The 15,441-nt window shown below is 40.8% G+C and overlaps 1 protein-coding gene across 1 annotated transcript in view; it reads right to left on the reverse strand.

Moving 5' to 3' along the window:
- Nucleotides 1-15,441, reverse strand: part of SETX (senataxin) — a gene marked incomplete at its 3' end in the record, with an annotated part of 81,012 nt that overhangs the window by 36,395 nt on the left and 29,176 nt on the right. The window contains exons 3-5 of the mRNA XM_015407533.1: nucleotides 8,841-9,048; nucleotides 8,107-8,216; nucleotides 5,768-5,987 (exon numbers count right to left, since the gene is read on the reverse strand). Coding sequence (XP_015263019.1) covers nucleotides 5,768-5,987; nucleotides 8,107-8,216; nucleotides 8,841-9,048 — 538 coding nt within the window. The remainder of the gene's footprint in view (nucleotides 1-5,767; nucleotides 5,988-8,106; nucleotides 8,217-8,840; nucleotides 9,049-15,441) is intronic.

Raw genomic sequence — 15,441 nt, forward strand, 5'->3', positions numbered from 1 at the left:
TTATCTCTGTAAGGAAGAAACTTCATTTTTATTTTTATTTTTTTGTTAATCTATTTAGAAGCAAATTATTTTACAGATGGGTCGGGGGGGGGAATGTTTTGGCTTATGTAAAGGTAAAGGTTCCCTTGCTCGAAAGCCAGTCAAATCCGACTCTAGGGTTACGGGGCTCATCTCCGTTTCAAATCCGAAGAGCCAGCGCTGTCCAAAGACATTTCTGTGGTCATGTGGCCGGCATGACTAAACACCGAGGTGCACGGATAAATTTGAAGGTTTGAGTAAATCAGTCTCATGCTACTGGGAATCAGCCAGCCTACTTGGGAAAGGGGGGGGGGGACACATGAGCTGTGTTGTTCTATTAGAAACATTCACAACCAACCTGATACTTTCTGATAGTAAAACGTCACAAATTAGCGAGGAAGCATTTCAGTTTCACGGAGCTCTTTGTCACGCTGAATTCCAAACAAAAAAATGGGGAGGGTAGAGAAAAGATGCCGCTGGCCATGATGGACAGGCCTCTCTGTCTGCACGCTGTAACAATGCACAGATGGAATGCAGGAAATGTTATGTGGAATTAAGTCAAGTCATGCGTGTTATGGGAAAACCCTCTTCTCGAAAGAAACAGGCCTGTCTGAAGAAGTGAGCTGTGACTCACAAAAGCTCATAGTGGTGCTAGTCTAAGGTGCCACTGGATTTACATAGCTGCCCCTTTGCAACAGTTTTGAGTTTGCAGTGAAGCACAAAACTCTACTCCAAGGAAATGGACAAAGCATGCAACCATCCCAGATCTGGGGGGAGGGGGGTGCACCTAGGGGAGGAGACCCGGCAAAGTTCCCTCTAAGCTATGGAGCCCTGTGAGCAAAAATTCTACTTTGTGAGCTATTGACATTAAAGTTGTGAGCAGGAGATTTGGCTGCTGCATAAATTAGTTTGCTCTGGAGCCCTCCTTCCTGAGCTAAGACAAAAATGTGTGAGTCAGAAGCTAAAAGCTCACACTCACTCAGCTTAGAGGGAACACTGCCGGACGGCCGTCACAATTTGCTTCAACCCAGCAGGAAGCCATGGAGCATTTCTTCTGGTCCGACACCCCAGAATTTCCCCTCGGCACTCACTCACCCTTTCGTGCTAAAGAGAGCCAGGAGCAAGACGACTCTGAATCCCAAGGTAAAAGTCTGTTGGTTAAATCATCCTTTTGCAGGAGGTTTGAATAGATGCTCCGCTTTCTTTTGGACCAGGCAGGAACTCCCTGCCCCAAAGAACCCCTTAAAATATGGGGGCAGAATGGAGCAAGCCCTTATTGCATCTGCTGTGGAAGGGCAACACCCTTTAAGTTAGCAAGCAAACTGCATTTGTTTTCTATATTCTGCAGTTTCACCTTTTTAGAATTCCCTGTTAGCTTGTGTTTGCGTGTGTGTGTACGTGTACATTCATTCATAATAAGACCTTTTACAATTTGTCTCTTTAGCTTCGAGAGACTTCCTGTTTAGTTTCCCCACAAGCTGACTGCTCTAAGAACACCAACCAGAAATACTTGGGGGGAAACAGAAATCCTTGTCCCTCACACGCAGGCAGATACATTAAAGAGAAGAATTCCTGGCTGACCTAGGGTGGTCTGCCATCTCTAGATGGGGGCAGATTACAAGCAAAGAGTGCTGCATCTGAAATCCAATAGGCTGAGGGGCCCATTTAAAGTCTCAAATGCATCCCCAGCAGATTCAGCAAACACAACAAAGACTGTTTTGTTGCAGAGATGAAGAGGCAAGTTGAAAACAAGCAGCTGTTGCTACATAGAAGATCTGAAGTTGTCCCTATAACAACAGGGGGTGGGGAGAGGCATAGTAATTATTTTTTGAGGACTGGTTTTTGGTAACCAAGATAACTAAATAATGAGTTTTTTCTTTTGCCCACTTGAAAGGGGGGGGGGGGGGAAGGCTCCATTGCATTTGAATGGCTTAGCAGAATACCTTACCAGCCTTGGAAATATTTAAAGAGGAGGTCATCGCAATCAAATTAAACTTGACCTTTTTGAGCTTTAGTGCCCCGAATTTCTTAACCTAGAGAGTAAAAACCCTGCATGGTTATTACTCTACACTAGTGAACTCAAGAGCAGAAGCAAGATTTGGATCAGCGATTCACAGCTCCTGCCCGCCAGAAAAAGATGGCAACAGATCCATCAGGTTGGTATTTTGATAAGTTGCACATACACTCACACACGTAATGCACTTTCCCATCTTTCAGGATTAAGAGTATGAAATACGTTTCCTTCTGTTCTGTAGCTGGTGATCTGGTCCTGAGCAACTTACAGTGCCGTCCTAGGCAGAGTTACACTCATCCAAGTCTATTTAAGTCAACTGTCTCAGAAGGATGTAAGTCTGGTGAGGATGGCACTACTTGAGGCCTAGTTAACATTGAGACAATAGGGACGAATTCATAACTGTGATGTCAAAAGCTGTTGGAAAACCCTAACTATATTTATTATTTATTTATCATATGGCCCCGACTAGATCAGATTCAGATTCCGAAACCTTTGATGGCATAAAAAGTAATAAAATGCAGAATAATCTTACATAAATAAAATAGAAATAGTACAGTCCAGATGGGGCAATAAAACTGTCGGGAGTAAGAGCAAAATTAATCAAGCATTCTCTGCCTTGGCCTTAGAAACACAGTTACCCTTATTCAACACAATAGCCAAATACTCAGCCACATGTTCTGTCAGTTTGATGGATTTATCAGCAAGTAAATATTGAGTAATTCTCTCTGGGGGGGCAGAGAGGCTGGAAATAACAGGATCAAGGAGTTGTTGACGAACCTTACTGTGCATGGGACAGCAAAGTAAAATATGGGAAAAGGTGTCAGGTTCCAGTAAACAGAATTTACAGTCTATTCTTAAAAGGTAGGTTATGATATCTGCCTGAAAGAACAGCTGAATGGAAAATATTCAGTCTAGCGAGCATTAAGGCCCGACTCTGTCGAGGATTGGTCAGTTTTTGCATGTAAGCAGCTCCTAGCCCTGGCGTGAACCGCAGGCCATGAAAACAAGGAGAGCAAATCATGTTGGTTCCCACAGCAATGGTCTGGCTCTCAATATCTCAAATTCTATGACAGATCATGTGAAATAATTGGTTCTCATTGCAATTAGTTAGGGACTCCAAGTTGATGCCAATAGAAATTTTGGACCTAATATGTTGGTACTATTTAGAGATACAGGAGTCTAGCCCTGACTATAAAACCAACTTTTTCTTAAAGTTCCTTTTAAAGACCACAGAAAATGGAAACGAGAACTTGCCCACAATTCAAGTAACCATCGGAGATGCTTTTAAGATAAAAAAATATGCTTTTAAAATGACTCAAAACAAGTGAAGGATCCCAGGTGGCCTAACTCCACAATAAAAAGCACCTGGACACAGAAGGGAGGAGGAGGAGGAAGGAGATTAGATTTATACCCCGCCCTTCACTACCCAAAGGAGTCTCAGAGCGGCTTACAAACTCCTTTCCCTTCCCCTCCCCACAACAGACACCCTGTGAGGTAGGTGGGGCTGAGAGAGCTCTGACAGAAACTGCTCTTTTTCAAGAATAGCTGTGCCAGAACTATGGCTTGCCCAAGGTGCAAGTGGAGGAGTGGGGAACCAAACCCGGTTCTCCCAGATCAGAGTCCGCGCACTTAACCACTACACCAAACTAAGGAACTCAGCATGAATTGGTTCAAATAATTCATCTTGGAATAAAAGGGATTTTAAACAATTGCTCATCCCTGGTGTGCGTAAGAAGCTACTGTTATCTGTCGAGGCATGTGATTAGCAGTGTGTTGTTAGCAGCACTGAGATCCATTCTGGAAATAACTGTTTAATTTTCAGAAACAGGATTATACAAGGCCTGTATAAAGCAATGGCCAGAAGAACGGGAGTAATGCTCCAAAGTGCTTTTCACACCAAAAATGTGCTTTTGCCCACAGCAAACCTCTGACCATATAATCCTGTGAGATACTTTCAAGTCCTTAGATGCTGGACTGGCACACTGGGGGAGGAAGATCAAGCTTCACATCTCTCTCTGGTAAAATAAATCAAGTGGACTGTTTTATGTGAAGGCCAAGGTAGCTCAAGTGGTTAAGACGCTGAGCTGCAGGCTGTGGAAGGTCGGTAGTTCAGCAGTTCGAGACCCGCGTGCCGCATGACGGAGTGCGCTCCCGTCTCTAGTTCCAGCTCCTGCCAACCTAGCAGTTCGAAAGCAAGAAATTGCAAGTAGATAAATAGGGACCACTTCGGTGGGAAGGGAACAGCGTTCCTGTGTGCCTTGGTGTTTAGTCATGCCGGCCACATGACCACGGAAACGTCTTCGGACAGCGCTGGCTCTTCGGCTTTGAAACGGAGATGAGCACCGCAACCCTAGAGTCGGATTCGACTGGCTTTCGAGCAAGGGAACCTTTACCTTTACCTTTAAGGTACAAAAAGCCAATGGTGGGCTAGTTGTGGGATTCACCCAAAATTGTGCTGAGCTATTTACTGGCAGCCAGCTTGCACAAAAATTAGGGTTGAAAGGAAAAAAAAATATATTTGATATGTTAACCCCAAGGGATTTTTTGTTCTACACAGCCATATAATTCACTGGATTTTCAAGAGCATTCCAGATGCTTTTACAAGCCTAATATTTTGAAATTAAGAAGCGCTTCAGCCCAGGATATTTAAAGCATCTCAGGGATTTGAGAGAATGCTTCCTGAAGGAAGAGTGATGGGCTTCGGTGGAAGCGTGAGGTTGCAAACAAGATTTTAAAAGCCCGGTACCATCAAAGTTAAAATGCCATCTGCAGCAGGATTATGCAGTCCATTAGAGAAACCCTATATCACTCTGGGTGTTCAAAAGAAAGACACCTTAAAGACGCTTGAGTGGAAACAGGTACTTGACGGTCTGCAGAATCAACACGGGGTGCAAAAAATTCCTAGATATCAAGTTGCCACAAGCAACCCTGGGAAGCAAGGAAGTCAGATACAGCATAAGGGTAAAAGCCTTGAGAAGCCAAGTCTAGTGATATCAGGGCAATGATTTGGGCACCATTGGGTAATGTTGTGAGAACATGGTTCTTGCCCCTTGGAAAAGAGAGTGGGCACTAAAAAGGACATCTGGGCCCACATCTGCTCAAGCCTGGCTGTTAGGGTGCTTGGAAGGAAACTGATTTGAGTTATCCATAGCCCTGAGAGCCTCCCAATTTATCATTTACGGCACTTAGCTTTACGGCAGAAATGTGCTGTTGGGGAGGCTAAAGGCCAGAATGCTGGAGGCTTGATTCAGCTCCACCACCATATAACCATTGGCTGCCTGACCTTATTATTTGCCGTTTCAGTTGCTTTGTCTTTGTATTCAACTTCTTCACCATGTCTGCAATTTGCTTTTTTTATTCTTCTTTCTAATCTATTGTTGTGTTCTCATTTCAGTTACGCTATGGAGTTGGTATTCCCTAGCAGCTGAGTATATGCTCAAGGGCCCTTCCTTCGCTAGCTGAGTCAGGTGCTGCTGTCACCCGCAACTCTGCAAACATATTTTATTTAAAGCTGGCTTTTAAAGCTGAGGTTAAATTGTACGACTCGAATGATCGATGAATTAACACAAATCCAACAGGTTAAAACTGAAATGATGTTGTTTCAGCGTTTAAGGCTTTTGGTCCATGAATTGCATCAGATTTTGATTTTAACCCTGTTAACCCACCGTGGACTCCGGGAATGGGACACTCTAGGAATCTGCACAAATAAGCTCCTATGACAGAATGCCTGCTCACCTAGCCAGAAGCTTTTGTGGTCGTTGGTATCATAGAGATGGGGGGGCAAGAGGTTGAGTCTTCCCTCCTCTAACTCGGCAGAGTTATAAATATAAGGGTTTTCAAACAAGTCCAAATCAATCACTTTGAACAAGCAAGTGAACACTTCCTGTATGTCGTAGTAGTCATCCCTGTCCACCTCCCCCAGATTCGTGGCTGTTCGGATGGCCCACCGGCGGATCTGTGGGTTTGAAGAGAGACTAGAAATTATTATTGGAAGAAGTCAGACAACGCTCACCATGGTGGACCTTACCTATCATCAGTGGAAAGTTAACCTTTCCCCCCCCCCCCGCTGCCTGCTATGCTCTCCAAAAGCATGCACTGAGGACACCTGTCCCCCCACCCCTGTATCCCAAAATAACTGGCAAAAAAATCAGTGATCCCTTTTACGGCTGGAGAAAATATTTTAGCAGAGGCTCAAATCCATCGCTCTAGAATGTCAACAGCACAAAGTACAATCTGTTGTGAAATATTCTTGCTAAATCAAAGGTTCTCCTCCACAGAGTGAAGAGACTTGTTTGAATGTGGTGTCTTCATGATAAGCTACCCTCTTCTCATCTGTCACAAGTCAGTAGCAATGGGCACGCCTTTCAAAAAAAGGAAGAGAAAGAGGAAAGCCAAAAAAAGCTCTATTCATTTTGAAACTCTAAAGAACAGGAATCAAAATGAATCGCTGCCACTGGTTTCAATGGGAAACATTCCCAGCCGTGAACATTTTCCACCAAACCAGAATGAAATTTTCAGGGACTGTAACTTTTCACACCTGCCAAATTTTAGAGAGACGAGAGACCGAAAACCAAATACTAGAGACCATTAAAATGAAGACCTGTGACTCTTAAAGAGAGAAAAGGAAAAAGGGATGCTATTTGCATCTGGACAGCTACCTATCCAATCAGCATAAAAATACAAAAAGAAACTCATTTTTCAAAAGGGATTCTCATGTAAAGATGCAGCTTTCAATCAAAACAGATCTTTCTTTCTGGAACAAGTTTCAACTTAAACCTGCAAGGTGAGGACATTCTTGCCTGTCTGAAATTGGGCAGATGCTGTTCCTTGGACTAGCGGTATAGTGTCATCTATTTAGGGTGAAAAACAAAAAGTTTTATTGAAGGAAGTGAACAAGAACCCAAACAGTAGTGGTGGCCACAGGAATAAACAGTTTTAAAAGGGGATTAGATAGATTAGATAGATTCATGGACGATATATCTATGAACGGCTACTAGCCATGGTTACGGAAGGGAACCTCCACATTCAGAGGCACTAAACCTCTGAATCCCAGAGCCAGGAGGCAACCTCAGCAGAAGGCCTTGGCCTCTATGCTCTGTTGTTGGACCTCCAGAGGAGCTGGTTGGCCACCATGTGAGACAGAATGCTGGACTAGTTGGACCACTGGTCTGATGCAGTAGGGCTCTTCTTATGTTCTTATCCTCCACACTCAGAGGCACCAAGCCTCTGAATCCCAGAGCCAAGAGGCAACATCAGAGGAAGGCCTTGGCCTCTGTGCCCTGTTGTTGGCCCTCCAGAAGAGCTGGTTGGCCACTGTGTGAGATAGGATGCTGGATTAGATTGACCTATGTACCTGCTGATTATTTTGTTCAAAGCCACTGAACTGGATCTCTTTGAAAGTCCTGAATATTTATAGCTCTCCAATGGCTGGGCAGGAACACTTATGTTGTCCCCCCCATCTGCGTGGGGTCAGAAATCTGCAAGTAGTACTGGCTCAACTACTAGACACTTGACAAATGATCATTATGAAGGTATTCACTGTGGGAAAATAAGGGAGACCTAAAGGAGAATAGAGGGACACTGTGTTCACCGAAATGTGGAGCACCCTAACCCTAATCCTGGACAAAATATCCCTTTCTCCTCAAAAGCAGGAGGTAGGAGAGGCGCATGGTCCATGCCTGAGAATGAGCGGACGTATCTCAAACATCTGAATGGGCCCTGGAACTAGCTGAAAACAACTCCATACAATTTACCTAGAATGACATCTATGAATGCATTTCAGAATTCAACTCTTTATTTAGCAGAGCCAGGAGGCAACATCAGGGGAAGGCCTTGGCCTCTATGCCCTGTTGTTGGCCCTCCAGAGGAGCTGGTTGGCCATTGTGTGAGACAGGATACTGGACTAGATAGACCACTGGCCTGATCCAGCAGGGCTCATCTTGTGTTCTTATGTCATAAGGTGGGAGCATAAAAAGATTGTCTGCAGCCAATATTAATGCGCAAGGTCTAATATTTATTCAAAACGTTTTATACAAAAAAGAGAAAAGAATGGAAAGTAGTATAAAACAGCTCACTTGTTCATTAGGGTGAACCACAAGCAGATAAATCCCTGGATGTTTGCCAGTAACCTCATAGTTGTAGTTGATTTTCTCTACTTCAAAAAGCGCCTCAACCCACAAGTCACCTGCAAGCCAAAGATGGAGAATAAAGTTATGGAAGCTGAATGGTCACTGAATGAAGGAAAACTTATTTTCATGAGAAAAGAGTCATGATCAAATAATAATAATAATAATAATACAGGAAAGACTCTGTGGGGACATCTGGATTCAGAGTACCATCTGATACTGGGATATATCACAGAACAAATTTAGAGTCCAGTGGCACCTTTAAGACCAACCTAGGTTTATTCAAGGTAGGAGCAAAAGACCAACTTTTGTTGGTCTTAAAGATGCCACTGGACTCTAAATTTGTTCTGCTGCTTCAGATCAACACGGCTGACCAACTGGGATATATCATGTATAACTAAAACCATCTGATTGATGTTCGCCCGGCTTCCCCCCCCCCCAGAACATCCCGCGGAGAAGATGCCACCATCTCACTATGGCCCCTTATCCTTCATTAAACTCCTATTACAGAATCTTATTTCCCAGGCCATTTAACTCTACTGCATATGCTCACTTGGCTTCATGTTCTACCCTCAGTTGACAGAGTGAAAAATCGATCCTTCTCTTCTTATCAACCTTTTTTAGTATCACAACGTTTACCAGTTCCAGTTACATTCACAGAACATGCCCTGTCGGATACTCACTGAGATGCTTATTAAGCAGCAGATACGGGTATTTCAGTATTTCAAACAAAGGGATGCTGAGGTCTCTCTCCAAGTCAGAACTGGTATAATCGTAGCATGGTGTTTCCTTGTCTCCTTCCACAATATATAAATCATGAGGCTCATTTCTCTTGCGCATGGTTTTCTCTAAGTGGTTAATGAGGCGAGTCGTTTCCAACTGCCACAGGACCTGGAATTTGAAGAGACATTATAGAGTAATGGTTACAGCCTGATTGCCACACGGAGCCACCGTACACGCCACAGCCAAATACCTCTACCGGATTAATCCACACAAGAGAAGACTGTAGCTAGCAAGTTAAAACATAAAACAATTCAAATAAAGGACATCTGAAAAGATTGAACAGAAATGTGGAGAAGGCCACCCCCTATCCCTGCCCCATGCAGAGAACTGCCATGCTTTCTTAAAGCCCCTCCCTAGCCTCAGCCACTTGACAATGAAGCAGGACGCTAATGCAAGAGAAACCCTGGGCCTATCTGATTGTGTGGGTGTGATTTTTAGTATTTGGGTATCATCACATGTAGTGTTGCCCTCAGAATCACTACTGTGGTACCAGGGACAGATTCTGATGTTTCTCTGGCATACGGCTGCAACTACCCAGTGACTGAAAGATAGTTAAACAAAAAGAAACAGAAATTGTGAGAGGAAGGGAAGGCTGAATTTGAACACCTACCTGGAGAGCTACCTGTATGCCCTATAAGAGGACTGAAAAAAGACCCTCCTTTCCTATGCACATCAGGAGTCATCATAGTTTTCCTTATGAATACCAAGATTGGCATAAGAACAACTACTTATAAATAATAACTTGGATCAAGAAATGGGCAAGCAGAAATATAAACAGACGTAGTACAATTCACTAGTGCAATATCTTGTGCAACACCAAGAGCTTTCCTTGCTGCGTATTATAGAATGGGTTGCACATTGCATTGCACAAACGGAAACACAAGTGGGGATGCAATAAGTTTAATCTGGTGCGGGTGGCTACTGTGGTCTTTTTGCTTGTCTTCCCACTTGTGCTCTAGCACAAGGGGAAATTTTGAGTTGGAGCCAATGACTCTGCCAAAGTGGCTGTCAGAGGAAAAAAGAGCTCTGGATGTCTGTGTTCAGAGGCAGTTTATGCTGAATCAAAAGAACGAACTTCAGTCAAGGTATGCACAAAATCAATTGAATTGTTTATTACAGTCATAGACCAGCTTAATTCAGCCTGGGTATTCAACAAGCAAATGCAATGAACAGACTTATATACTCTTTTTGCTCCTCCTCACTTTACATCATCACTGACATCATGTAGACATGCTCAGTTTAGTTTTCTTTGTCTAGTCAGTCATCAATCACATATTTGGCACACAGGATGGTAGTTGGCTGAATTTCCCACTCCTACAACACAGGTGCAGTTCATTATTTCTAATTTATAACTTTTGTTTACTCCTTTGGCACTCCTCCCAGACTCCTGTTACCTCTGACTGAACTTTCAGACTCAGTTCATTCTCAATACTACATTCTATCAGTTCAGTTACAAAATTCTACAAACTTAGTTCTTCTTTACACTTAATACATGTATATAAAAGTATCTTAAAGCATTTTATAAACTTATTTTCACTCAAAATATGAAAACATATAATCACAATGACATTCTAAAGCATTAAACTCTTTACATGAATTCTTTTAGTGTTTCAAAATACCTTGTAGCATTAAGCTCTTATAGATGTATTGATTTACACATTATTATTCATTTTGGTTCATCAGGAAATTTTACAGAATTATTCTTGATTATTTCATGAAACTTGTTCTGTTAGAATTGAAGTTTATACTATGTAAAACACATAGCTCAGTTTAGCCTGTAGGAGACACTGTTCTACAATACAAATAATTGACCCTTTTTAATCGGTGCCAAAAGTCATGATTTAATGCCCACCTGTGCCTTCTAATTGGCAAATGTGCATGTTTTTTTAAAAAAACAATGTTATTCTTAGGCTACATCATCACATTCATTCATTCAAATTATTTCATTTTTATATATCCATTTTCAATTAACTCCCTTCCCCGTTACATGGCTTCCCACAGTGTGATTTCCCCCTTATTATCTTATCTTATTTTTCAACTTAACTTTCTACATATTATAACTTCTTATTAAGGTAACTTTACTTAGATACATCATTTCTGTAAATTATATTCCCATAGTCCATTCTAATAATTATTAAAATTTATCAAAGAATTTTTTGCATCCCATTTTTCTTCTAAAGTCTTTCCATTCTTCATAAAATTCTTCGTCTTCTTTACCATTAAGTTTTCTTGTCAGTTTATCCATTTCTGCCATAAAGAGCATTTTTTTTATCCAGTCCCAAATCTCTGGCACTTTATCTTGTTTCCAAAATTGTGCAAAAGTCATTCTCGCAGTTGTAATCAAATACCATAACAATGTCTTTTTCGATACATTGACTTCTCCCATTTTAAGGCCCAGAAGCAATATTTCTGGTTCTTTTTTAAATGTACCTTTTAAAATTTTCTGCATCTCATTATGGACCAATGTCCAATAAGCCAAAGCTTTTTCACAAGTCCACCACATATGATACAAAGAGCCTTCATGGTTTTTACATTTCCAACACTTATTAGACATATTTTCACTCATATTTGCAATTTTTTAGGGGTCATATACCATCTATACATCATCTTAAAACAATTTTCCTTCAAATTATTACAAGTTGAAATTTTCATTGAAATCTTCCATAAATATTCCCAAGATGACATAGGTATTTCCTTATTCATATTTATAGCCCATTTAATCATTTGCCCTTTTACAATTTCATCCTCAGTGTACCATTTTAATAAAATTTTATACAACTTTGATATCATCTTTCCCCTATCTGCCCATACACATTCAATTTCATTGTTTTTCCATCTAAAACCGTATTTTCTTTTATCAGTCTTAAACAAATCACGAATTTGCCAATAGTTCAACCAATCATATTCAAAGTCTAACTCTTCCTTTTCTTTCATTTCAAAATTTTTCTCATCCCCCTTCAGAATATCTTTATAGGACAACCAATCTTTCCCTTCATGTCTTGAAAATGGTTTAATCACTTCAGCTGGTACAATCCACATGGGCCTAGCATTAAAAAAAATCTTTTGTATCTCATCCAAGTCTCCATTACAGTTTTTCTAATAACATGGTGTTTGAAAAAATTATCCATTTTGACTTTATCATACCATAGATAGGCATGCCAACCAAACCTACAATCATGACCCTCAAGAGTTAACAATTTCTTGTTGTCCAAATTTATCCATTGCTCCAACCACATCAGGCACGCCGCCTCATGGTACAACTTCAAATTGGGCAGCTGGAAACCTCCCCGTTCCTTTGCATCACATAATATTTTCATTTTTATTCTTGGTTTCCGCCCCGCCCATACAAATCTCGATATTTCTTTTTGCCAACTATCAAACACCTTAGTTTCTCTTACAATCGGAATAGTCTGAAATAAAAACATCAAGCGTGGTAGAACATTCATTTTAACCGCCGAGATCCTTCCCAGCAGCGACAAATTCAAGGCATCCCATTTCTTTATATCTTGTTGCACCTTCTTCCATAAAATTTCATAATTATTCTTAAATAAGTCTATATTTTTCATAGTCAAATCGATGCCTAAATATTTTGTTTACTTGACTACCTCACATTGTATTTTTTCTTGTACTTCTTGTTGTTTTTGTTTAGTCATATTTTTACATAACACCTTTGTCTTCTTATTGAGATAGAATCCGGCCAAATCTCCAAAAAATTTAATTAAGTCCATTAACATCGGCAAAGTCTTTAACGGCTCATCCACCACGAACATCACATCGTCTGCAAATGCCCTGTACTTATATGAAAATACTTTTAAGTTCAATCCTTTAATTTCTTGCTCTTCTCTTACTTTAGTCAATAACACTTCCAAAATCCAAATAAACAATAGTGGGGATAATGGACACCCCTGTCTCGTACCTTTTTGCACTTCAAAATGTTCTGTCGTTTCTTTATTCACAATCAATGATGCTTTTTGTTCACAATAGATTGCCTTAATTAAATTTAATTTTTTTTTACCAATTTCCATTTTCTCCATCACTTGAAACATAAAGTCCCAATTCAAATTATCAAATGCCTTTTGAGTGGTGGCGCAGGCTGCAAAACACCTGCTGTAACATCAATGAACAGCCACTATGGCTGTTCGAGACCCACCGTGGCCGGGGTGAGCTCCCGGCCCTAGTCCCAGCTCTCGCCCACCCAGCGGTTTGAAAGCACTAAAAATAGCAAGTAGATAAATTGGGTACCTGCCCCTAGGTGGCAGGGGGCACCCTCCTCCTTGTGAGGTGTGCAGCAGGAGCATCGGTGGTGGCGGCGAAGTAGCGGAAGCAGTGCGGTGGGTGAGCAGCCCTGGCGACCCAGTGAGCACAACGTCGAGCAACGGAGTCCGGTTGAGGCGGAGTCGTGGGGGCGCGGTGACGTGGTAGCGCGGCGGAACCAGCAGGACGTGAGCCAGAGCTGCAGCTGGCACGGGGCCGCGCACCAGGATGGGCCCGCCGGAGGAAGCCGCTGGACTGAAAAAGACCTGTTTCAAGGCACCGGGAGGTGGAACGCCGACACCTGAAGCCCGCTTGAAGGAGCCGGATAACAACAAGCCCTTCTGCCTGGGTGCCGGTAGGAAGTCACTTCCCTATATAATGTGGCCCCAGATAGGAATTGAAATTGTATGTAAACACCATTCTCAAATTGTCTCTAATTTGTCTATTTGGCAAAAAAACGGCTTGTTCTTCTTTAATAACCTTTTTTAGATAGTTCTTAACTCATTCTGCAATTATCTTGGCAAATAACTTATAGTCATTGTTAAGCAGAGAAATAGGTCTATAATTCTTAACATCAGTCAAATCTTGTCCTTCTTTAGGTTTCAACGATATATTAGCTTCTTTCCATGACTCCGGAATTTTCTTAGACTCTCTCACATCATTCATTAAAGACACAAACATAGGGGCCAGCTCCTCTTTTAATTTTTTTATAAAACTTTGCAGTAAATCTATCTGGTCCCGGAGCTTTCCCCAATTTTGCATCTTCTATAGCATTACAAATCTCTTCCTTTTGTATTTGCATTCAGCATTTCTTTATCCTCTTCTTGAATTTCTAATAAGTCCACTGTTTCCAGATATATCTTTATCTTTTCTGAGTCTATATTCTTCTTTTGAAATAATTTAGCATAATACTTAAAGAAGGCACGTATGATCCCATTCAAATCAACCACTTCTTTGCCATTTTCAATTATTTTATTTATTGTCCTTTTTCTCTTCTTTTTTTTAATTGCCACGCCAAATATTTTCCCGGCTTATTCGCTCCTTCAAATGACTTTTGTTGTAATTTCTTTAAATTCCAATAAATCTCTCGATTTGCAATCACATTTAGCTGGTCTTGCAGAATTTGTATGTCCTTAATTATTGTCTTTTTCCCCGGTCTTCTCTTCAATTCCTTCTCTTTCTGCTGGATTTTCTGGCTCAAGTCTATTTGTTGCCCAAATCTTTCTTTTTTATCCTTTGCATTTAGCGAAATCAGTAGTCCTCTCATTACCGCTTTGTAAGCATCCCAAACTGTTTGTATTGTCGTTTCTCAGTTGTATTCCTTTGAAAAAATTCCGTAGATTCCTTACGTAACATCTCAACTACCTTTTTCTTATCCAATAAATCTTCATTAATTCTCCAATGAAGTTGTTTATTTCCTTCTTTCATTTTCCATAGTATTGGGTTATGGTCTGAAATGTTCTTGGCTAATATCTGTACTTTTGAAGTTTTCAAAGCCAGTTCTCCAGACATCCACATCATATCAATCCTAGAGAAAGACTGGTGCCTGTTTGAGTAAAAAGTAAAGTCCTTGACTCCTGGGTTCAATTTCCTCCACACATCCTCTATTTTTTCTTGCTTCATTAATTTGAAAAAACTTATTGGTAGCTTTCCAATTTTATCAGTCTTTGTTTTTTATTGTCGATCCAGTTGGTTATTCACGGTACTATTAAAGTCACCTGCCATCACCATCTCATCATAATTCAATTGATCCAATTCCTTAGTCAAATCCTGGAAAAACTTTCTTTTATACCATTTGGCGCATAAACATTCACAATCAATATTTTTTTCTGGCTCATTGTTACTTCCACCGCTATATATCTTCCATCTTTATCTCTAAAAATTTCTTTTGGATTCAGTTCTTTTTTTACATATATCACTGTTCCTTTGACTTTTTTATCTGCCAATGAATAAAATTCTTCTCCCAGTTTTTTGTTTATCAAATACTTATAGTCCATCTTTTTAATATGCGTTTCTTGTAAACAAATTATATTAGATTTCTGTTTTTCCAGCCAATGTCTTACTAATTTTCTCTTGTTTGATGAGTTTAGTCCATTTACATTCCAAGATAAAAATTTGTAATCCATATTGTTTTGTACTTATATATCTCCAAAATCTGTTGAATAGTCCGCTTTGAACTTATACATATCACTTGTTGACATGATGGAATGTGAATGCTTGGTATGTGAACAACAGTCCAAATGGTAT

This window comes from Gekko japonicus, unplaced genomic scaffold (genome assembly GCF_001447785.1).
Source record: "Gekko japonicus isolate JY-2015 unplaced genomic scaffold, Gekko_japonicus_V1.1 scaffold955, whole genome shotgun sequence".
Taxonomy (NCBI): Eukaryota; Metazoa; Chordata; class Lepidosauria; order Squamata; family Gekkonidae; genus Gekko; species Gekko japonicus.